The 25967-nt window shown below is 38.7% G+C and overlaps 1 protein-coding gene across 1 annotated transcript in view; it reads right to left on the bottom strand.

Moving 5' to 3' along the window:
* The window catches only part of epas1b (endothelial PAS domain protein 1b), an 87915-nt gene that overhangs the window by 48869 nt on the left and 13079 nt on the right, over positions 1 to 25967 (bottom strand). The window contains exon 2 of the mRNA XM_022203604.2: positions 5129 to 5319. Within this exon, the coding sequence (XP_022059296.2) occupies positions 5129 to 5319 (191 nt within the window). The remainder of the gene's footprint in view (positions 1 to 5128; positions 5320 to 25967) is intronic.

Here is a 25967-nt window from a genome sequence, read left to right as displayed (position 1 = left end):
CGGAGCCTCAAACAACTGATCCTTCGCCATGAAACAGGAAGTGGTGTCTAATTCTTCTCAACATGCTCCAATCTGCCTGAAACTTTACATGTATGATGACAGTCCTGTCCTGATGTCATCCACATAGGGATATTCATTGACAGTCATAGCGCCACCTTGTGGTTTCAGGAAATAGACATCTTTTACACTTTCATGCCCTATTGTTACCCAGTTGATCATATTCACTTCAAATGCAGTGACAACAGCCTAAACACATTGATGATGCATCCCAGTGAAAATGGTGACTTGTCATCAAAGGGCGTGTCTGTGGCGGCCAAACCAATTTTGATGTTTCGCCATGAAAATTTAACGATTCATATCTCAGCTGAACAACATCCTATCTGCCTCAGACTTCACATGCTGGATACCAGGTCCAGTCTGAACACATCCACACTCATAAATTTTGAAAAAGTCATAGCGCCACCTGTTGGTAATAGTAAGTTTAAGGCCTTATATTTTCAGGTACAATGGCCCCAAACTTGGTGATATCATGCTGGAAATTGGTCAGTCGAGTCTTCACCTCTTGACAATCACACACTGTGAAGGGTGTGACATTTCATGTAACGCTGTTGCCGTAGCAACCAAATATCGCCATGAAAAACAAAGCCCTTTCTGACAGGTTAGGAATACTCCAATGCTCACAAAAATTACCACACACATCACCATTGACCCAAGGAACAACACTGTATGCATCTCGGCACTGCACATGCTATAGCGCCCCCTACAGTATTTTTAACAAACAGCCCCCCCAGCACGTTTCACCTACATCCATGAAATTTGGGAGGCTTATAGAGCACATCAGGACGCACAAAAAAGCCTCTTGGAGCCATGTCCTAAACCCAACAGGAAGTCGGCCATCTTGGATTAATTGTGAGATTTTTGATGATTTTTCTCATTTTTGAGAGTTAATACCTCCTAGGGGATAATTCCAGGAGACCTGAAATTTTGTCAGTCCACACAGCAGGACTTGGTTTGGAAAAGTTATCAAAAGTTTAACCAGAAGCCAAATGGCGTGGCCATGGCGACCATCAGCGTTTTGATGCTTCGCCATGAAACATCAACTGCTGTATAACTCTCCTCTGCATGCTCCAATCTGCCTCAAACTTTCCATGTGTGATCACAATCCAATCCTGATCACATCTACAGGCCAACAGACACTCTCAGTCGCAGCGCCACCTGATGGAGGGACAGTAAATGCTGTATAACTGGCCTCTACATGATCAAATCAGCCTGAAACTTTTCATGAGTGATCAGAGTCCAACCCTCATCACATCCACTGTGTGAAATACACTCTGAGTTACAGCGCCACCTGGTGGATAGACAGGAAATGCTCTATAACTGCTCTGAACATGCTACAGTCTGGCTGAAATTTTAAATGTATGATTGGACTCTGGTCCAGATGCGATTCAGAGGCCGACATACACTCTCAGTCACAGCGCCACCTGGTGGACGTGCGTGGATTCACGACCAGCGTGGATGCGAGGACCCGTCCATCGCTGCTTGCAGCTTTAATTATTATTATTATTATTTTTATTTTTTTATTTATTTTTTTCTCCCGTAAAGTAAATTGGCTTTTTGGCGGCCTTATCATACTCCAAAACGCGTGAAATTTGGCATGCACATCAGGACTGGCGAAAAATTTGATATTTTATGGGAGTTGCGCATGTGCGTGGCAAAATGGCTCTATAGCGCCACCTGCAAACTTGAAAAAGTAGTCATTAGGCCAACTGCCACAATGTTTCATGTACAGCTACAATATTTGGTGGGCATATGCAGAACATCTGGACACACCAAAAAGTCAATTACAGCCACGCCCTAAACCCAACAGGAAGTCGGCCATCTTCAATTTGCTGTAAATTTTTCAAACTTAATCGCTCCTCGGGAAATGACTTGCCTTTTTGGCGGCCTTATCATGAACCAAAACGCGTGAAATTTGGCGTGCACATCAGGACTGGCGAAAAATTTGATATTTTATGGGAGTTGCGCATATGTGTGGAAAAATGGCTCTATAGCGCCACCTGCAAAATTGAAAAAGTGGTCATTAGGCCAACTTCCACAATGTTTTATTTACAGCTACAATATTTGGTGGGCATATGCACCACATCAGGACACACCAAAAAGTCAATCACAGCCACACCCTAAACCCAACAGGAAGTCGGCCATCTTGAATTTGCTGTACATTTGTCAAAATTTATAGCTCCTAGTGGATAAGTCTGAGAGAACTGAAATTTGGCCAGTACATGCACCAGACCTTTCTGATGAAAAGTTATCAAAAACTCAACCAGAAGCCAAAAGGTGTGGCCATGGCGGAGCCTCAAACAACTGATCCTTCGCCATGAAACAGGAATTGGTGTCTAATTCTTCTCAACATGCTCCAATCTGCCTGAAACTTTACATGTATGATGACAGTCCTGTCCTGATGTCATCCACATAGGGATATTCATTGACAGTCATAGCGCCACCTTGTGGTTTCAGGAAATAGACATCTTTTACACTTTCATGCCCTATTGTTACCCGGTTGATCATATTCACTTCAAATGCAGTGACAACAGCCTAAACACATTGATGATGCATCCCAGTGAAAATGGTGACTTGTCATCAAAGGGCGTGTCTGTGGCGGCCAAACCAATTTCGATGTTTCGCCATGAAAATTTAACGATTCATATCTCAGCTGAACAACATCCTATCTGCCTCAGACTTCACATGCTGGATACCAGGTCCAGTCTGAACACATCCACACTCATAAATTTTGAAAAAGTCATAGCGCCACCTGTTGGTAATAGTAAGTTTAAGGCCTTATATTTTCAGGTACAATGGCCCCAAACTTGGTGATATCATGCTGGAAATTGGTCAGTCGAGTCTTCACCTCTTGACAATCACACACTGTGAAGGGTGTGACATTTCATGCAACGCTGTTGCCGTAGCAACCAAATATCGCCATGAAAAACAAAGCCCTTTCTGACAGGTTAGGAATACTCCAATGCTCACAAAAATTACCACACACATCACCATTGACCCAAGGAACAACACTGTATGCATCTCGGCACTGCACATGCTATAGCGCCCCCTACAGTATTTTTAACAAACAGCCCCCCCAGCACGTTTCACCTACATCCATGAAATTTGGGAGGCTTATAGAGCACATCAGGACGCACAAAAAAGCCTCTTGGAGCCATGTCCTAAACCCAACAGGAAGTCGGCCATCTTGGATTAATTGTGAGATTTTTGATGATTTTTCTCATTTTTGAGAGTTAATACCTCCTAGGGGATAATTCCAGGAGACCTGAAATTTTGTCAGTCCACACAGCAGGACTTGGTTTGGAAAAGTTATCAAAAGTTTAACCAGAAGCCAAATGGCGTGGCCATGGCGACCATTAGAGTTTTGATGCTTCGCCATGAAACAACAACTGCTGTATAACTCTCCTCTGCATGCTCCAATCTGCCTCAAACTTTCCATGTGTGATCACAATCCAATCCTGATCACATCTACAGGCCAACAGACACTCTCAGTTGCAGCGCCACCTGTTGGAGGGACAATAAATGCTGTATAACTGGCCTCTACATGATCAAATCAGCCTGAAACTTTTCATGAGTGATCAGAGTCCAGCCCTCATCACATCCACTGTTTGAAATACACTCTGAGTTACAGCGCCACCTGGTGGTGGATGGGCAGGAAATGCTGTATAACTAGTCTGAACATGCTCCAATCTGGCTGAAATTTTATGTGTGATTAAACTCTGGTCCAGATGTGATTCAGAGGCCAGCACACACTCTCAGTCACAGTGCCACCTGGTGAACGTGCATGGATTCGCCGACCAGCGTGGATGCGAGGACCCGTCCATCGCTGCTTGCAGCTTTAATTTAAAGTGTAATTTGTAAAATATCTATCAGATATAAAGCCTTATTTTATTTCCCAGTATTTGCAAAAACTGTGAGGAACTTTGAAAAAAATGTATATGTTGATTCTATTTTTTTTCTTTTGTAAAATTAATAACCAAAGAAATTTAACTTTGCTTTTTTTTCCCCGTTAGTTGTTCTCATTTATGGCATTATAAATGATTTATGCTGCACAAAACACAGTTCTGAATCCTATCTCCTTCAATTAATGGCTGTTCTGTTTCATAGAGATGCAGGACTTTACGCTGCAGTGAAAAAGGAGCCCACAGTGTGTGAAAATGTGCCATGAGCAGCACATAAACTACTTTTTCTGTAACTTATGGTTATCTATCATAGTTTATTAACGTTAATGTGATAAATTTGGACTATTTCCTATTCAGCTTTGAAATTTTCACGTAATCTCTTTGTTTTTCTACTTTTAGCTGGAAAGCTCTCTGAGCCGCTGCATGAATAAAGAAGTGATTTATTAATTCACTGATTAATGAGCATCTATTAATCAAAAGAAATGGGAAGCAGGTCTTGTTCAAGGAAGCTCTGACTGTATACATCGCCGCTTCCTCCACGAAACAATGCAAAGCACTTCATTTAAGAAAGAATGAAAAATACGTGGCAATAAATAGAACATCAAACTTACATAAGAGAAGAATGATGGCAGATTAAAATGCCAGGCGGCGGTGTAATGATTTACAGATAAGATTCAGCTCTTGTATTAAGTGAAAGACTTTCCTGTCGCGCTGGCATTCTGTTCATACAATGAGCTGCCAGTTATTGTTCAGCTGCTTTTAAATGATATGCTGCAGATCTGGTAGAAATCCAGCTTTTCTGTACAATCAAATGGAAACGCTGCTAAAAGGTTCAGTTTAAAGAAGGTGGATATGTTTCACTTGAGGAAGTTTAAGGACATTCCTCGGCTGTGTGAACTGAACTTTTTTAGTGGAAAAATAAACTTTTTTGTGTGTGTGTTTCGACCTCTGACGTTAAAGTCTCTGATCTCACGCAGAACAATAGGGCCGCTTGTTTGTTCCTCGGCTTCTAATTTTAACCGAAACGACACGAAGGAGGCCGACAAGATCCTTCTTTACCGGACAGTCGGACAAACATAGCGACGGACGCGCTGATCTGTGTGATCTGAGGGGATTGGCATGCCGTTGGTGGACAGATTTGACATGGTTTTGTGTGTGTTTTGTCGTACTTGTGGCGAGCAGCCTGCGTGTGCGCAGGAAGCTGATGGCCAGCCTCATGATGGAGGCCTTGTCCAGGTGGGAGCTGACGCTGTGCTGTAGCGGCAGCTGATGTGCCAGCTCGTAGAAAACCTCCGTCTCTTTGCTGCGTCTGCATCGAGCCGCATCCCGAGACTTTTCCTTACGCCGCTCCGAGCTGCTCCTGCAACAAAAACACAAACAGGGCAAGTTTTATTATGATTTACGCTTTCAAAGTTCAAGTTTTTCACCTGGAAAAGTAGTAAAATATCTGTAGCATGGAAAACTTGAAGTTTTTCCCGGATTGTTAACTCATGTGGGCACTTAGAAAAATGTTATACGCGTAATTTCTAGGTTTTTTGTTTTGTTCTTTTTGTGATTTATGGCAGGGGTGTCAAGCTCATTTAGTTCAGGGGCCTCATTCAACCCAATCTGATGTCAAGGAGGCCAGACCAGGAAAATCACAGCATGATAACCGATAAATAACCACAACTGCACAACTTACAGATCACAGTGTTTCTACAAAGGAACAAAACATTTAGTCAAAGGTATCTGGAACTGAATGATGTAGTATTTTACTTAATGATCAAATGACAAAAGAAGACAAAATCCAACAAAAACAAGACACAAAACGCTAAAAAAAATGAGACAAACGTCACGAAACAAAACAAAAAAGCGACAAAAATTAGACCAAAAAATTACAAAGTGAGAAAAACAGGCAGACAACAAAAATGAGACCAGAAATGACACAAAGGAGACCAGAAATGACAAAAAGTAGGCAAACAACACAAGCGAGACAGAAAAACCCCACAGAACACCACAAACGATGCACAAAACAACGAATAAAGCAAAACGCAAAATGACAAAAATAAGACAAAAAACACAAGTAATACAAAAAAAAGTGGACAAACGACAAAAACAAGACCAAAAATGACAAATGCGAGAATCAAATTTCTTTTTTTATGCCTGGAGATCTATTTGCTTAGTACAGAAGTTGTTTGTTGATAATTATACTTCATATTTCCTTATTACACAGCAGCATAGTCTGGAGACAAATTAAACCATAAAATAAAATAAAGGAAACACCAAAAGCACAAACAGGGAAACAGTTAGAAGATAAAAATCAGCTGGCTTCCTGATGGTTTTTTGTGCTTCATGTTATAAAAGTCCACATTTTTTCTTCCTGGAATCCATTTGCTCGGGTTGACCCGAGTTTAGAAGCTATTTGTTGATAATTACACTTCATATGTATGAACTCACTGTCTGCAGTTTCCACAGATTTCACTTTTTGACATCAACTCTGACACTGAAATTGTCGTAAAACCTCATGTGACTCGTTAAATGTGAGCTTAGCTTCACAGAGATTCTCTCAAAGGTTAAAACACAAAGAGTCTTTTAGTATAAATACAGGGAAGTGAGGGAAGTTTTCTGCCGACTCACACTGACTCCGCTTGATAGTTTTAATATTCCAGCCCACACATCTAATGGGATTAATAACCTCATCGCCTCCATGACGGACTACAGTCGTCAGTAGTTGTGCAATCTTATAATGAAGTTACACCAAAACATGAAGCTGGGTTATTAAAACGGACTGCAACATCCAATTTTTAAAACATTTTTTGCACAATTTCATGACTTCTGAAGCGTTTCTGCTCTTAGCTTCTCCTTCAACCTGCTGCACTTTTTTCTACTCGTACAGTTTTATTCTATTCCGCATGTCTATGTTGCATTTCAGTGGATAAAAGTCAGCTCTGGGGAATTAAGAAATGTTAAGTCAGGGGTATCAAACAGGCAAAACTACGAAGAATTTCTAGATCATGACAAGTTGTTCTGAGATTTTTCATTTTGTGTCTCATTCTTGTAATAGTTTGTCTTGTTTTGGCTGGGTTTTTTTTGTCTTTTCTTGCGTGACTATTGTCATTTGTCTCATCTTTTTGTCGTTTTGCTTCCGATTTTGGCCATTTTGTGTTTCCTTTTTGTCTCTTGTGTTGTTTTTTTGTCTGACTTTTGTCGTTTTGATTATACGGTGAAATACTATGTCGTTCAGTTCCAGATTTTGTGCCTTTTTAGACGCTTTGTGATCGACATTTTCAGAATATACTTTTTTGCGCTAAAACAAAGGGAACACTTGGAGTTGTGGTGATTTGTAGGTCAATATGCTGTGATTTTACTGCTCACTTCAGATCAAATTGGGCTGAATGTGGCCCTGAACTAAGAGGAATTTGATGCCCCTGCTTTAAGTCAATGTGAAATTTCATTCACTGCAACTTGTACTGCTTTAGTTTTGCTGTAAAATCCCAGAAGAAGAGAATTATTTTGTCTAAGATGCAGTTAAAGGTCAGCTTCATAGTTTGCTGTTGAGCTGCTTAAAGTTGCACATCAAAAATGTTGCAGAGTCATGGAAAGAAAAATAGTTTCCACACAGAGTACACAAGCTAAAAATACAAAAACTAAGAACACAAACATGACGTGAAACTGTTTTTTCCTTCACCTCCCGTATGAAAAGTTTCCATCAACACAATCAAGTTAAATATGTTTGTACTGTTGAAGTAACATCTCAACCAACAGTCTTTTTTACTAAATTACTTATTTTATGTTTAAAAAACCCACTAAAATGAACAAAATGCGTGCAAAAAAGAAGTCTAACATGATAAAAAAAAATACAGCATATGGTTTTAAACATTAAACCAGGAAATATTCAAAGAACTGAATCTGACTGTCATCACTGCTAACATAAGTTGGACTACAGCATGAAAACAATAGAATTAATCTGAATTTTACCAACAGTGGAGCCTGAAATGCAAATCAATGCATCATTTCCATGTGAAAACAAACTCTTACAACTTCAAACTAAAGTCCAAAATCACAATAAATCAGGCAAAATGTGTGTCTCTCTAAAAATAATCTCCTTATTTACTGCGCTGGCTGCTCTGATTATCAGTTAGTTTCCTCACTTTCCTTTTTCTCTACTAGATTTTGAAATCACATCCGTCATAAAAACATAAATAACAGCGTGTTAAAAGCAGCCCTGACTCATCCGGATGTTGTGTCCACCGGGTTTGTTTGACTCGTTCATTTGGATTTGGATTGAGAAAGAGCTGAGCAAAATTAAGCGTGAACTTAGGAAACAGAAGAGGATGTTTACAGTCCAGCGATGGTGGTGGCAGAAACAAACGTGAGGAAAACTGATTTTAATAGACGACAAAGACACTTTAAGATGCTTACAGACATACAGATAGGTGATTTTTTAAAAAACTTTTAGACACAAAAATACAAATATTTATTCCAAAAATCAAACTGTAATCAGAAAATCTTGTCATGGAGTCACTTTTTTTTTTTTTTTTAGTGAAAATACAACCTAACAACACGACTTGAGGTGGCAGATTATGTCAGCAAACAGAAATCTGGTTTGTTTCTCTCTGTTCTCGAATACAATGAGTCATATTCTGACAAAAGTTCAATCCTCACAACCATCCTTATTAGGAAATCACAGGTGGAGTTTGGCTTTTGCTCACATTTATTGATCAGCGCTCTCTAAACAGAACTGTGCAACAACTCCGTTATAAAGAATAAAGACAAGGTAAGGGTTTATAAATACCAACATGACCGTAAATATAATGTTAACGAGCCTTAAACTGCCCTTAAATCATCATTTTTAAGCAGAAATATGCTACCTTTAGAAACAAACGTGCAGGAACAGTAAAATAATCACACTTCTGTTCTGCTTAATTACAGCTACAGGAGGAAAAGAAATCAACAGATTATTGAAGAATTAACAGTCAGTTTCCCATTTTGTTCACTCTACTAGGAAAAGAAAAGAGAAAGTGTAATTATTGAGGGTAGTTTGTTAAAAATAAAGTCATTTTTGAGTGATTCTAATGAATAATCTCTGAAAAATCCTATAAATTGTGTGTTTTTTGCTGTTGTTTGCCTTGTGAAGTCAGGAAAACAACACACAACAAAATAATAATCATAATAATAATCATACTGCTATGACAGTGTGATGATCATATCCATGTGACATGACATCACATCATTTTATATTTATTCCACATTTTTTAGATAGTAAAACATCATTATTAATATTAGCATTATTATTAATATTACTATGATTCTAAACAACATTATCATTATTATTAGTATTATTATTACAACAACAGTGTGATGATCACATTCCCGTGACATCTCATAACTTTAATATTTATTCTATATGTTTTTTTAGGTATTAAAACATTACTACTCATAATTTTAGCCTCATTTTGTTTTAGGATAATGATACTAGCACACATCTGATGCGTCCTCACTGAAATATAGAGGGAAAAATTTGTACTTCAGTGATAAAATACGTATTTCAGGTTAAAATGAGATGTTTTAACCGGAAAAGAAATTCAACATCTGAGCTATATTTTTAAGTTTTGGTACTTGATGTGAATTTCTCAGCCTCTAGATGAACTGAAATAAAACAGCAGCAGTAAGATCGATTCCCAGCGACCAGATAGTCTCTTAGACGTGACTAAAACCAAAAGAAAAAAAAAACGGTGAAGATGAAAAACTTCTCCTGAACATCTCTGATCTCCATCTCTAAGATGAGAACAACAGATTGAATTAATGACGTCATGCAGTTTATCAAAGCTGATCACATCTCTGAAAAAACTACAACATGCAGGAGCAGAGAGAGAAAAAAAACAGGGACAGAGCGGAAAGATTTCAGCATTAAAAACACTAAAAGTAAAAGAGGTTAAGAGAAACATGCGCAGGTTAAAGAGACTCACAGATTTAAATGAAATAAGTGATGAAATGTTTCAAATAAATCATTTGACATTTTATGTTTTCAAGCTGCTACAAGGTCAAACACCAGAAAACACCAGAGTGTTTCTGTTTCCGCCCATACAGAAAGTTAAAACACTTCGCTGTTACAAAACACAATAGTAAAATGTCAGACAAATGTCACCTGAGGGTAGGCTGGCTACCACCAGCCTGAATCTCAAGTGAGATACAGGCTGGGTACCTGCTATTCATTTTCTTGTAGGGGTGGAGCAGTTTAAAATTTTCCACAGCCGTTGATTGGGCGCTGCATATGTCAGTCAGTCTGGGGCAGTTGAAGCTCACAGCCAATCGTGTCACTGCTAGCCGCTGACGTAAATGCAGAGCGACGGCAGCACCACGAAAAAGAATCATTGCTGTGTTTGCTCATGTGTTTGCTTCTTTCGCCATGTCGCCGGACGATTCTTGCCGTTTATGTAAAGTAAACATGAGGGAAAGTGGACCCCGTGTTTATGCACACTCCACAGATATGTTTGTGTCAAAAACAACGCCGACCATATCAGATAGGTTAGCGATGATGGACCTGATAGTCACCCCGGAGCCGGAGCAGTCAAACAGATGCTGCCAGCGCTGCACCTCCACACTCGGTCGGCTTGAAAAAGACTTTCCTTTATTCAGGCAATGGGAAGAGAACGTCCGGTTAAGCAGCGTATCGAAAAGACAACGTGAACCCACCCCGTCCAAGACACCGAGGACTTTGAAAAAGACCTGCCCAAACCCACCGAGTCCACTAGCTTGTTCCTTCGGAAACACGACAACAAAGGTAACGCTTCTTCTCAAACAACCCATCATGCATTGCGCGTAGTCGCTTAGTGTGCGTCATCGTCTAACTGTCCCTCCCCGTCCTGTGATTGGATCCCTGACTCAGGGACAAATTCAACCCCAGGTCGCCAGACTGCCTAGTAAACGAAATGACAATGAGTGCACAGGCAGTCTGGGTATTCCCAGACTAACCTGAGGGTGTTTTGGGTCTAAAGCCTACACACATCAGCAAATACATTTAGCAAACTGGAAGAAAGTTCACTATTATCCAGTTATTTTGACCAGATTTTTACAGTGTCACCTTTCAATGCACTTCATCAGTTCATTATTGTACATTTACTGCATCACTTTACAGAAAAATATGTGATTTCCTGCTTAATAGTGTAACTACACATGTTAAAAATAAACTATTTACATAGAAATGACTCAATAATCAGGTTTTATTGTAGTTGCATGTAAATTACAACACTTCTTTTTAAATGCATAAAATCTGCTGTGAATTGCAGGAAACTCCATAAATAACAGCGTTTATGGTCTAAAATTGAGGTCTATCATCTGTATTTAACATTTTAAAAATGCAAGAAGCACTAAACCCCCCCCCCAAAAAAAAAAAAAAAACAAAACACGCAAGTTGCATTTATACAGACTGGGACCATTTTTTTCAAAGGCAAATTGCAGTCCGTTACATATTTGGCCAATATGGCTGTATTTCTACACGAATCCATTAAAGGGCAGGAGCATTTTATTAAATACCATCTGCTTCATATTTTCTGGTATTTTTTAATGTCTCACGCAGAAGTTAAAGCCAGACCAGGATTGTTTTTCTGCTCTAATATTGAAAAATCACTCATGTTTTGGGCCTTTTTTCAACACAGCTTTGCTTTTTTTTGACTCAACTCAAGATAATCATAAAGACATTAATCATGTTTTGGCTGCTGGAGGCGGATTCTGTATGGAAATCAACAGAGCACGTTGACAGGGAACATTTTGCAGATATTTTCAATCATTCATCTTTCAGCATTGTGAAGCTCTGGATTGTTTCTGGAGGTCAGAGAGTCCACCTTGGAAACGGGCCGACTCGTCCTCTTTGACGCATTCAACGCTCACGTTGCTCCGAATTAACAGATCAGATATGAACGCGATGACCCCGAAATCTCACTTTTACCGTCTGTATGCAATCTACTAATAATTTAAGACTGATAAAGTTCCACATGATCATCTGACAGGAGCTCAGACATCATGTTGTTCCTCCACTGTGCAGTAAAAGACATTTTAATGGAAATGTGTTAATCGTGTTGCATATTTCTTATGGTTTTGGACCACAAAACAAACCATTTGGAACTGGGAAGAACTGCTTTCACCTTTTATGTTCTTTAAAGAATCTCGACTTCATTAGGTTGCACAAATTTATCGACAGTTTAAGCTTAACCTTCTGTTAAACATCAATAAATGCTGATGTGTTCATGATTTTCCGAGAGTAATTTAAATATTGAATGCTGATTCTAAATTATTTTTAATTAGAGAATTACTTTCTTTCTGCAGAGCGTGAATAAGAGTTTTGACCTCAGTTAGTTTTAATACTTAAATAAGTATGAAACTACGTATAATGGGAAAAAAAACACATGAAACCAACTGAATTGTTCACTTCACTCAGCCATTTTCTGATTTTTACTGTAATCTTTGATGAAAACTGTTCTCCTGAAGCATAAAATATTTTTTTTTCTGAATTCAATTAAGCCAAAAGAAACATCTTAAGTCTCATTCTTTGAAAAGAAAAAGTAGATTTTAATAAAACACAGTAAATCTCATCCAACCAGAACTGGACATGAGCCATTTTTGTTCAATAGCAGAGTTGTGACATAGAACTGATTACTTGTCGACGGATACTAGCTTCTTAAAAGGGAATATGTTCTACTTTCTTTCCTCCTCTAAGACTTTAACTGACAAATGGGACATAAAATGAGCAGATCAATGAACATCATCATTGTCGGTGGCTCAAATTTTAAAAATCGCACAACCCCGACCTCTGAACAAAGCACGAACCACCCAGTCGGATGTACAAACGCAAATTAAGGCGAAGATAATGTACAATTAACAGGAAAGGCCGAGCACAGAAGCTCCATTATCTTATCTCGTCCAGTTGGACCCATCAGCGAGTCGTCTGCTCGTCTCTGAGCTTTGAACTCGTTAACCTCCACGGACAACCACAGAAATCCTCATTACTAAAGAGCCGCAGACAGACAGACAGACAGACAGACGGATGGATGGATGGATGCCCACGGCTTCCACTTGGCAAAGCTGACTGGAAGAGGCGACGTCCAGCAGCGCCAGCGTTGGTCCTCTGTGCCACTCTTTGATAGTCTGCAGCCATTGTTGCTGCAGACCATTGCAGGATGCGAAACAATGGGAGTCACAGCGCTGCAGCAGGGCACCGAGTCGCCTCGCTCACGTTCACAAACAGACGCAACGGATCGGGGTAACCGAGTGCATCTAGTCTGCACAGAAATCTCTGCTTTTCTCCTCCATTTCTGTAAAAAAAAAAAAAAAAAACTTAACATCTGTGCAAAATAGTAAACGTTTGGCTGCAAGGGTGCCTGAAAACTATTTTAAAAACCCTGTAAATTTTGTGAAATTCACCCACAAACAGCAGGTCAGAGGTAACTGAGTGCATCTGGTTAAAAAAGTCCTTATTTTTTCCCAAATAAAATCTGCAGAGATAATACACTGCTTTCTCCTTTATTACGGAAACAAAACCCTTACAAATCTGCACAAAAATGGTGAAAATCCCCCACAAACACCACAGGTCAGAGGTAACTGAGTTCATCTACGTCACAGAGAATCACTGCTTTCCCCCCCTCATTCATCACTGCAAAAACTATATAAAAATTGGTGCAAAAGTGGTGAAAATCTGGCAGCAAGACAGCCTGCAAATATTGTACTATTGTACTATTTAAAAGCTGTAAAATTGGTGAAAATTGAGCCACAAACAGCCCAGGTCAGAGGTAACTGAGTGCATCCAGTCCAAAGAGAATCACTGCTTATTTGCTCTTTCATCACTGCAAACAAAAGATACAAATCTACAGAAACAATGGTGAAAATCTGGCAGAAAGAGAACCTGATTTTCATTTCTTGAGCATAAATGTTTCAGTTTCATGTGTAAAATCTCATTTTAATTGATAACATTTTGACTACATGTGCAATAACAAAGTAAAATACTCTATTAGTCAGTTCCAGATATCTGTGACTAAATGTTTTGTGTCTTTGTAGAAACCCTGTGATCTGGAAGTTGTAATGTGTAAATGACAAACTGAGGCATAATGTTGCTGAAATAGAACTTATTTTTCTTCAGCAATTTCAGGTTGTTCATAACGTTTTGTAAAAAGATAATTCCTTAAATGTGAACATTTTCAGAATGTACCTTTGTTGCATGAAAACAAAGAAAAACTTGGAGTTTTGTTGTTGTTTTGCTGCGATTTCACCGGTCTGGAACACTTGAGATCAAATTGGGCTGAATGTGGCCCCTGAACTAAAATGAGTTTGACTCCACTGATCTATATATTTATGTCTGTAATTTGATGACATTTTTCACCGAATGCTGCTGTTCCTGAAGGTTTCATGCAACACTTTTCGAAGGTTCTCTGCTGTTCTAATCGTAACCAGCGGTGTTTTCTGATCAGAGTTCATCGGTGTTAGGTCACTGACTCAAACAAACCAGCCTGTGACCTACTGCTGTTCAGACCCGCCCTTCTTTTTTAGATTTTATGGTTCTTCTCATGGTGATGCAGTTAGAGACACTCGGCAGATAGTTCACCTCTGGACACACTCAAGCAGTTCATGTAGTGAAACCATGGGGAAGAAACTGCACTACTGGAGTGTTTTTTCTTTTTTTTTAAGTGTATTTTTTAACGAGTGTCTTCCTTTTTCATGCAGCGGTGGAGTCAGAAAGACGTGGAATAATATGACAAAGCAATAAAAGGATGAGTGAAGTATCTCATTATTACTACTGATTTTTGTTTTCTCTGTGTGTTGAAGCTAATAAACCCTGATCACATATTTTAGAATAATAAAAATGCTCTTTATGCGGTAATATTCGAGCTAATACTGTTGTGACACACATTTTACAGGAAGTAAAGCTTGGATAGATTTACAGATATCAAGCTAATATAAGAATAAAGTAAGAAAAATGAGTGAAAAAGGTAAATCTGTAGTTTTACGAGCAATTTTGGAAAGCAAAATTAAGTTATTACAAAAATTAAAGTCAGAAGAGTCAGTTTTCTGTTATTTCTCATCTACATTCATGCATTTTCCTCAAAGGTGTTTCACTAATCCTTGAAGTTTGTATCGGATTTGTGTTGTCAGTACATTTATTCACCCAGATGAGTCACTTTTCTCTTTTTTCTTTACTTTTTGCATTTACATTTATGCATTTTGTTTTGCATTTTCCTAAAAATGCTTCACTAATCCTTTAAATTTCTTTCAGATTTGTGTTGTCAGTGGATTTATTCACACAGATGACTCAGTTTTCTGTGTTTTTGCATTTACATTTAAGCATTTTTTTGGCTATTCCCTAAAAAAAAAAAATCACTAATCCTTTAAATTTCTTTCAGATTTGTGCTTTTAGTGCATTTATTCACCCAGATGAGTCAGTTTTCTGTTATTTCCTATTCACATCAATGCTTTTTTTGTTTGCGTTGTCTTAAAAACGTTTCACTAATCCTTTGAATCTGTGTCAGATTTGCATTTTACTGCATTTATTCACCCAGTGGAGTCAGTTTATCATTTTGCATTTACATTATGAGTTATAAAACCGGGTTTGGTGATGATTTTTACCATTTATTCATATAAATATTTCAACGTGAGTCTGCCTGTCTGTCTTCTCACAGAAGCCTCGTTGCCATCGTCATACTCCCAGTCATTCATAAATAATAGCGCTAATATTAAGCCGCTTCAGCTGTGGCCAATGACAGACACGAGAGCAGCCGAGTCTCGTGATGATTAAAAAGATCTTTGGAAGCTAACGCTCAACCCTGGTGTCCTCTCAGCTGCCTGAGATTCTGCCCTTCAGCTTCACACTAATATATGGAGACCAACAAAGTGGAGGTCAAACAGACCACAAACAGCCGGGTCACCTCTAAAGACAGTGATGATCTAACAACAAACTCGCCTTTAACTAAACACGGAGAAGCAGCAACATCACACGAGTCGCTCTCTGCTTTCTGCCGCTGCCAGAAAATGATGTAAAAGCTGAGATAACGAGCTTTGTTCTGCTCTGATTCGTTGGCACATCTTGATGCTGCTTTTAGAGCGGTGAGAATAGCAACCTGAGCCAGGCCGGTGCGGGCTGCCAGCTATTTTCATCAACCTGCACTCACGCAAACACGGCGGCCCGAAAAGGCCCTCTGCATACCTGCCGCTGTCGACGCAGACCGTGTTTTGTTATTGTAGCTCTTAAATGTGACGCTGTGGGCTCAGATTCAGGCATTAAAACAGGCAGAAATGCAGTCAGACAGAAGCAGAGTGAGAGGCAGGTAGAGAATACATAACTGGGATTCTGAAACCTCAGTGAGAGAAATCAGACCGTCACTCTAAACCACAGCTCGTCACATGTCTGGGTGGTTTAGTCTGACTCAAACTGGATGAAATTACTCTACAGTGATGCCACTATATTCAAGAATGGAAAAAATGGAAGAAAAACAAAAAGTAAACATGGTCACAGCAGTGTTGCACGGTGGAAGAAGACTGAAAAAGCGTACAAATGGCACCAAATCCTGTTTTTCGTGTCTGAGCACCAAAATACATGCGTCCCTCTTGGAAGCAATGGGTTTCTTCTTTTTTGTTTTTTCTCACGCTTTTTGAATCCCAATTTTCAAGGCCTAAAAATACTTTAAAGTAAACATCAGGACTAGCAAAAAATTTGATATTCTATTGAACTTGTAAAGGTGTGAGCCAAGAAAAAATTCAAACAGGCCCTATGACCAGGGCGTGCCACCTACAGCTATGAAATTTGGTAGGCATAAGTAACTCACAAAAATGTAACTGACAACCATACCTGAAACACAACAGGAAGTCGGCCATTTTATGAAATATGTGACATATTTTGGACCAATTTTTGCACATTTTCAAAAGCTATCAGCTCAAACAGGGTAATCCCAACAGAGCTCAAATTTGGCCAAGATGTACACCAGGCACAGGTGACTAAAAACTACCAAAATGCTCAGTAAAAGTCTGTGTGTGTGAAAATGGCGGCTGGCAGAATTTCGACAATTCGCCATGACCCAGGAAATGCTGCCTAACTAGCTGGTGCATGCTCCAATCTGCCCTGAAACTTTACATGTGTGATCTCAGTCCTGATAACACATCTAGGCTGACATACATTCACAGTGATAGCGCCACCCGGTGGACAGTTTGACAAAAAAGGCCACAGGCTGAAATATATTCTGCGGCAGCGCCATCTGGCCGACATGCTTGGATTCACCGACGAGCAGAGATGTGAGGACCCCACCAACGCTGCATGCAGATTTATTACTGGGACTGAAACTTCAATCGAGCTACAGTGTTTTGAAAAGGCCAACTTTTTCTGATGATTATGAGTCAAACAAGTGCACTTTATATTGTGACATGCAAACTTTTCTCCCCATCAGATCCTAACAAGCTGATTTGGTTTTATCTTTTTAGCCTTGAAGTCCAAGCAAGTGAAAGCTAAAAAACAGACTGAATTTCAACACCACACTTTAATTTCACTACTAATTTTTAGGGCTGCAACTAACGACGCGTCGACTAATCGTCTGAGCACGATATGTCATCAACAGCGGAAGTGAGCGCAATGCAACAGAAATTATTAAGCTCGGGCGGTTTACTACCTCCGCGTCATGCAAATAAATCGTATAACCGCACGCCTGGTCGGGCATTATCCCTTACATAACACACGCCTGTGCTCAGCGTCAGGCCATTCTGTTTGGGGTATATCTATGTTAAATGAAAACATTCTATGTTGCTGTGATTTCTGATCATCAATAACTCATAAACAAATGCTGTATTTCTGAAAAAGCCATTTGGGGAATGAGCAGCTTTTGTGAAGTATTGAGCTCTCTGAGTGCTTTTCTTCTTCACTGCTGTGGTTAAAGGGCTTCTTGTTGCATGTTGATCAGTTTCTCAAACAAATTCAGAAAAGTTAAGTTTCACGTTCCGTCATTTATTATTACATTACTTTTCCTGTTTTAAGCTTTTGCTGTGGTATCTTTTAGTATTGGTATCGATATATTTAGGCTGGTACTGAATTCTGGTATCGTGCCAGCACTGGTTACTATAACTTTCAGCAAACAGTTTGATATCTGTTTTCAAGCAAAATGCCTCGAATTGTCATCAGACTCCTCAAATGTAAAAATGTCTTATTTTACCATATACGGCATATATCTGGACTGGATTATACTTCATTGCAGATACACACATGGACATACTGTTTTAGAACTTTCTAGTCTGACTGCATTAATGGATTATTTCCAATAGTTTGGGAAATCGCTGGCTTTAAGAGGATATGTTTTTCTCTGTTCTACTAGAATAAATAGGCAAAATGCACATTATTCACTCCAATTCCCAAAATGTATTTGCTTTCTTGCTGCATTTTTGCAAAACTAGAGACAAACTACATGTTATGTTTTCATATTTTGCATCATAGTTATGTGTTTGCCCATCACCACAAAGTTTTTGTGTAGTTTTATATAAACAAAGAGAAAAATTGGTTTTCTTTCAGGATGAAAATGTTATGGCTATTCAGAGTTAGAGGTTTTTTTTTACATTATATATGTAACTCACAGTTTGTTTTTGTAATTTCATTGATATTTTTCAAAACTTAGAAACAAGTCCTTAAAATGAGAGATTTTACTTTTTTGTTCTTTAAACCGCACTGCAGCAGGAAGCTTCAAAACCATTTAAAATCACAGAAGACATTTCTTCCTGTATCTATAAATGAGACTGCATGAATAAATTACGTATAGGTCTTCATCTCTCCTCTTTAATGTCTGTAGTTTTAAATGGACATGCATGAGGCCAATTTTCTTGCATTAGAACCTGAGAAATGATGCAGTCAGATAATCCCGAACAACACACACACTATCTGGTTGCAGATGGGAACAGATGAAGCTTTGTGCAGCGCTGCAGGCCAGAACTGTGTTAACAGTCTCATTACTGGCAGCAGAGAGAGGAGCAGACACAATATGTCCCAGAGCTGCACATCTTAATTGTTTTTTTTTCTTTTCATTTTGGTTTGTTCTCGCTGAGATTCGAACACGAGAGCTGTTCCATTTGCATCGCCACACGTGAGCGTTTGTGCACGTGTTTCCCCTGAAGCTCTGGCTGCAGCCGCCGACTGACGAGTTAATCACAGAGAGAGTGAGAGGGGCGAGTGTGGGGTTTGTGGAGAGAGAAATGAGCGACTGGTCAGGACACGAGGACGCTCGCTGTCATGATGTCTTCCCTCTAGAACAGTGACGTCAGTTTATTTCGCCCTGGAGCAAATCTGCAGGTATTAAAAAGACGAAGAACTCAGGCCCGGCTGCATTGTTTGGATGTGAAGCAGCCTGCTGGGTGGCTTGACGACTGACTGATGGCTGCCAAACCAGTTGTTTGACTTAAGTACAAGTTGTAAACGCCGGCAACACCTGATAATTAGAGCATCAAAGTGGGAATTCATAGTTGGCTGTTTGAAAACAGGTTTAAAGCTTGCAACTGTGGAAGAATTAAATGACAAATTACTGCTAACAGCAGTTAATTTGTAATTACATGTTCAACACAAAGAATCACAAATTGTAATTGCTGTGTAAAAAGACATGAAATATGAGTTCATTTTTAATTTTGGCATCTTTTCATGGCTAAATCATTCCAGTTTCCTTTTTTTTTGGCGTTTGTTTGATCAATGATAAGTGGCTCGCACTGAAAATCTTCACATCTTGCTGACATTTTAAGTCAAAAATCAACAAAAAGTAAGAATAATAGAGTGTAAGGAGCAAAAATCTAACAGCCATGACTGCAGATTACAACTGGAGCAGATAAGATGGATATATGGATAAATACACTTATAATTTGACAATTAGAAGTAAAACCATCCATTTACTGCTGAGATCGCAAAAATTCACTCTCTGAGACTTTACTGACAAAGTCTAAGCCTGATGTTTGAACAAATAGACGAGCATATTGTAGATTTCACAATGATTTGGAGGTATAATGTATGAACTGTCCGGTCAATGGGTTAGCAGTTCCCTCATAGATCTGACAGATTCTTAGGAAAAGCTGCAGCTATTTTCATGAACAGTTAAATTGCAGAATATTTTCTTGGTTTATCGGTGAATTGTTTGGCTGTGAAATATCTTTAAAGACCAGTTTTTCTGTATCTACAAGCTTGGAAGGTTCCATGACGGTCCACATTGACATGCATTTTGTGATTTGCCCAATACTATAAGAAAACTTGTGGACCAGTGTGTAGATGCCAGAGTGCAGCCCAAAATGTGTGTACTTAAAGAGTCCAGCTTGAGGCTGTTCACTCTCTCTGATCTGACATTTCTAGATTTCAGTCAGGAGACTCTTTAACTTTAAGTTATGTAGTTAAAGTTCTAAATGACACCAACTAAACTAGAATTACCACAAATCAATAAAGCTGCAGTTTACATCCATGTCTTATCTTTTGGCTATAAAATGCCTTCATTTTATTTCTTTAGACTGTTTGAAATTAAAACTGGGATGCCGAAGTAAAAGGGACATTTGACTTTCAAAATCTCGAGTCTAAGTCAACGTTTGTTTCAAATTTGAAGAAATTTCTTTGAACAAATGAACGGATAACCTAAAAGTAGAGGCACAAACAGCATTCAATCAAACTGACAGACCTAAAAATTGGCATCATGCAAACAGTCGTGCACCAAAATGATTCTGAGTTCCATCTGCAGCATATTTGACTTGAAATAACTGAATAAAATCAGCATGTTGAGTGTGTTTTAATCAGACATGACTCAACCATCACTCCTTTCCTTTTTTTCCACAGGTTGTCTGCCAACAAGCATCCACACATAAACACACGCATGCAGGCTAATGCACAGAACCAGGACAGACTCTGGTTCACCTCGTGGTCTGTTGTGATAACAGACCACGAGGTGCTTATAAGAAACAGCTCTGTGCCTTTGTTTGTGTGTGTGTGTGTTGGTCAGTGTGTGCGAGTGGAAACCCTCCATTTGTTCTTCTGCTCAGCAACTAAACATCAGCCGGTTTCCATCAGAAGAGCAGATTTACAGATTTCAGTGATGCCGACTGAAGCCTGAACATTTTAACTGAACCGTTTCCTGGAACAGTTAGCCTAGCTTAGCATCAAAACCGGAAGCACTGTTTATCAAACAACTCCTGGCTGCTGGTCAGGAATCCATGCAGCAAACGTCTGAGCTGGAGCTCAGTCGACATTCATTTCTGTCTCTTCAGGGAGTTACAACACTGTCAAATTAAAAACGGAACTTCCTAACTTTCTAAGAGGCCCAAATTAGTTGGCAAATGCAAATATATCGGATTTCAACCCTCTGAATGGTAAAGCTGGATGGCTGGTGGCAAAAATATAAAATATCAGCAACCATTTATCAGAGCCAGAAGCCTTAAAAAAATGTCAGAATATTAGTTTTCTGACCGTACTTGAACTACTCATCTGTGATGCTCCATTGCATCAGAAAACACAGTCAAACCTCAGCTTATGATCATATTTCATCAAAAATAACATCGTCTTCTTTTAAAAATACACAATACCAAGAACGATTCTACACGTCTCATTTTAAACCTTCACCAAAAACAAATAATTAGCTCTAGAAAGATTTTGTAAAAAAGAAAGTAAACATCTGCACTCGTTGGTTACGTAGTTACGTATGTGAAACTCAACTATCGTATTGTCTTTTAGGAATTGTAGGAATGATGGCTTTAAAACTTTGTCACACTGCAAATAATGCAATCGAGTTCTTTTTCCTCAATCAAAACGACAAAAGTCAGACAAAAAAGACAAAAATAACAAAACAAAACACAAAAAAATGAGACACAAAGTGACAAAAATGAGACACAAAGCAACAAAAAATGAGAAACAATACGAAACAAAACAAAAAAAGAGACAAAAAATTTGACAAAAAAGTTACAAAGGGATAAAAGATTGGACTGACGACAAAAACGAGACAAACAATGACACAAATGAGACCAAAAATGGCAAAAGTGAAAACAAAATGACAAAAGTAGGCAACGCAAAGGAAACAAAAAAAATGCAAAACAACACAAATGATCTACAAAATGACAAACGACAAAAAAAACAAGAAAGAGAAGAAAAATTTGATCAAAAAATGACAAAGTGCCAAAAAAATGGACAAACGACATCAGAGACTAGAAATTCCAAAAGCAAGGAACAAATTTTAAAAAATGGACAAACAATGCAAGCGAGACAAAAAAACCAAACACAAAATGACAAAAATCATACACAAAACAATATAGCAAAACAGAAAATGACAAAATATGACAAAAAAATACAAGCAAGACAAAAAGGAAACACAAAACGACAACAACCAGAAACGAAATGAAAAAAAGCATGAGACAAACAACAAAAGTCAGGCAACAAAGAACAAAAAGAAGACAAAATATGACAAAAAATGAGACACAAAATGACAAAAGAACAATGAGCAATCTAATATTTTATTTCATGATCAAAATAACCTATGATCTAAAAATTATTTTAAATTTATAGTTTTACAAATTTACAATTTGCAGTTAATATCTCCATTGTAATTTTTACACTTTACAAAAGTTGCCCAACGGGACAGATTGGACCCTCTGGCGGGCCGGTTTTGGCCTGCAGGCCGCATGTTTGACACCCCTGAACTAAAACATGGGAAAGTAATCAAACAAACAAAGAAAACTATCTGGCTGTTTGTCCTAATTTTCAGACAATAAGTGTACTTTCTAACTTGTGGAGCTGCTCCTTTAGTTTGAGCACAATCACTACCGTGTATTTTTGGGCTGTTTTGGTGGAGAATATAATGCATAAATACAATTATAAAAGTGTTTTCAGGTCAGAAAACACCAAGCAGCCTGCCCACACCCATCTCTCTCACACACACGTTTGTTTTTCTATACCGGTGGGGACATACCATTGACTCCCATTCATATCTAACTCCTAACCCTAACCATCACCAAATCAATGCCTAACCCTAAACAAACGTTTTTGCACTTTTACATTTTTTATTAACAACAATATGGCCAAGAAAACGGTGTTGCCACCCGTGGGGACCTCATTTTAGGTCCCCACCGTAAGACAAGTCCCCACCTTTATAGCAAATAGTCAGGTCAAAGTCCCCACCGGTATAGCAGAAACAAGTACACACACACACACACACACACACACACACACACACACACACACACACACACACACACACACACACACACACACACACACACACACACACACACACACACACACACACACACACACACACACACACACACACACACACACACACACACACACACACACACACACACACACACACACACACACACACACACACACACACACACACACACACCTTTCCTTGCTTACAGTAGGTTTTCCTGTAGTTCTGGCGCCTGGCCGAACACAAACACGGAGCAACAATACTGTACTGGCTAATCTGTGATCCTGAGGAACATGGAGTTCTGGAAACACAGCCAAACACACACACACACACACACACACACACACACGGATGAACAAACAGCCATCCCAGACGGGCCCCGACTGGAGCTCAATCAGGGGAAGAACGATGCAGGAGATTGCTGATGACTCTGATAGTCCATGAAAGAGAGGTGCACTCACACAAACACACAAGCACACACTTTCTGGCACAAACAAACAAACTCGCCCACGCCACGCTGATGGTCAGGATAGAGGGAGGCTCAGAGGGGACGGAGACCACAGGTGGTGGAGGGATGTCGGCCCAGCGGACTCCTGCAGAATATCAACGAGCTGCACAGAGCGGATCCGAACGCTCCTGAAGTACAAGCTCCTTCTGGGTGTTGGTTAGACATGCTAATGTCACATTTCAACATAAAGCCCTGCACCTCTATGGAAGCAGAAGAGAGAATTTAACCCTTAGATGCCCCAGTGACTGGACCTTGCACTCTTCCATAAGTGGGTCAAACATGACCCATTAAGAATCAATGTGTTTTTTTAGGGCAGTTTTGTCATTTTGGGTCAGAATAATCACTTGTATTATTGTTTGTATTATATTTTTGGTCACACAAGAATGATTTTATGTTTGAATTATGTTTATTTTTCACATTCTAACACATTTTGAACATTTTAATGATTGACAAAAAAGAACATTACGCAGAACAGCAATAGAGGAATGTCTTCCTCCATTTTGCTGACATTTTTCCACTCTTTTCCTCCGGCTTTTCCATCACTCTACCTTTGTGTACTTCATCACCTCTTATATTATCAGTGAGAAAGAGCTTGGGGTAGTAATACAACTTCCTTTTCAAGTATAAAAGGTAGCTTAAAAATTGAAATGGAATGATATCAAAAACATGCTTTGTGAGGAATATCCAGTCATAAAAACTTTTCACTGCAAAGACACTGCAAGAAAACGACCTCACCGGGTCATTTGTGATCCACTTCTGCATCTAAGGGTTGTCTTATATCCAGTGCGACACATTAATGATGTCATGAATCTTAAATAAAGAAAAAGCAAACATTACATTTCTTGACTATTAATTTTTGAGCGACCAACAAAAAAACCTGGTATCAACATGTACAACATTTTTTCTCACACTAGATACCAATTTTGGGACAAGAGATATTTCACTGGTGATATTTTTTAATTTGTTCCCACATATCTCTGCCTGCAGTTCAGCCAAGAAGTTCCTGAATTTTTGTCTTGTGACTGTTGGTCACAGCAGAGTCATTAAGGGCTTTATTGCTGGGCCAAGGAGTGCAGAATTTTTCTTTTTATATAGAATCTTGTCAGAGCAAAATATTTGTTTTTGGTGAATTTTTAAATGTAGATTAGATTTCTTTTTTCTTGCAGAATCTGGTTATCGCAAAAAGGAAAAAAAAAGATTTCTTTCATTGTTTATTTTTAAAAATGAACAAAAACTAGAATTTTGCACAATTTTTAACCAAACACCAGGTAGCTCTACACATTATAGATATTTCACCGTTTATATTACTAAGGTTGTGTCAATGAGTGCAGAATTTTTCTTTTTACACAGAATCTTGTCAGAGCTAATTTAATTATTTTTTGTTGATTATTTAAATGAGATACGTAGAATACTTTTAGCAAAATTTAATTACTGCAAAAAGAAGTAAAAGAATTTCCATTTTTATTGAACAAATATTCAAGAAAAACTGGAATCAGCATGTGCAACATTTTTCTAAATGTAACAGAATTTTTTGCTTTTTGCAGAAACTGTTTAGTGTAAAGGGTTTATTTTTTATCATTTTTAAAAAAAAATGAGACTTGTAGTTGGTTTAGCTTAGTTTTAAATAGTGTTCGTGGCTAAATATTCATCAGGTGTTTTGGCAATTTGGTTCTGATTCTTTAAATGTGCAAAAAAAATACTGGACCAAAGTAAAGTCTGAGTCAAGACTAATGACTTTTCATTAAGCCTCACTGATGGTGTCAAAGAAAGGACACAGAGGGAGTAGTAAACAGTTAATCAGGACTATTGCTGCACTCAAAGATATTCTGCGCTTATAGAAAACAGTTAAAGGTCTGTGCTGTCGGTGAGTCATTTATTAGTGCAGAACAAAGTGGAGTTGAGCTGGGAGAAGATGACTCAGGAGTTTTTGTGATCCACCTCTGAGCTGTGAATCTTTGTTCTGGTTGGTAGTGTTGCTGTAGGAGTGTTTATGCATGTAAAAATAGGATTTTTTTATGCTTTCAAGGAGTAAAAATCTGTTTTTTAGCAGAAAGAGAAAACCGTCTTTCAGGTGTCTTGCCATAAAATGCAAAGCGAGACAACAGGAATGACTAAGTGTAATCTGTAGAGCAGGATTAGAGAGACTTAAAGAGAAAGGAATGCGAGTCTCAGACTGGTTTTCACTTTGTCATTGCTCTCAATTATGCAGCAGTTTTTAAAGCTGAGCTTTCTCTTTTTGCAATGCAACCAAAGGAATACAAAAAAGTACAAAATGGTGCAATTTGTTGCAGTTTCTTTCTATGCAAATGTGTCAAACTTAAACGAAAAGCAAAGAGTGCTAAA

Source organism: Acanthochromis polyacanthus, chromosome 15 (genome assembly GCF_021347895.1).
Source record: "Acanthochromis polyacanthus isolate Apoly-LR-REF ecotype Palm Island chromosome 15, KAUST_Apoly_ChrSc, whole genome shotgun sequence".
NCBI lineage: Eukaryota > Metazoa > Chordata > Actinopteri > Pomacentridae > Acanthochromis > Acanthochromis polyacanthus.
This window is presented reverse-complemented; position numbering and strand designations above follow the sequence as displayed.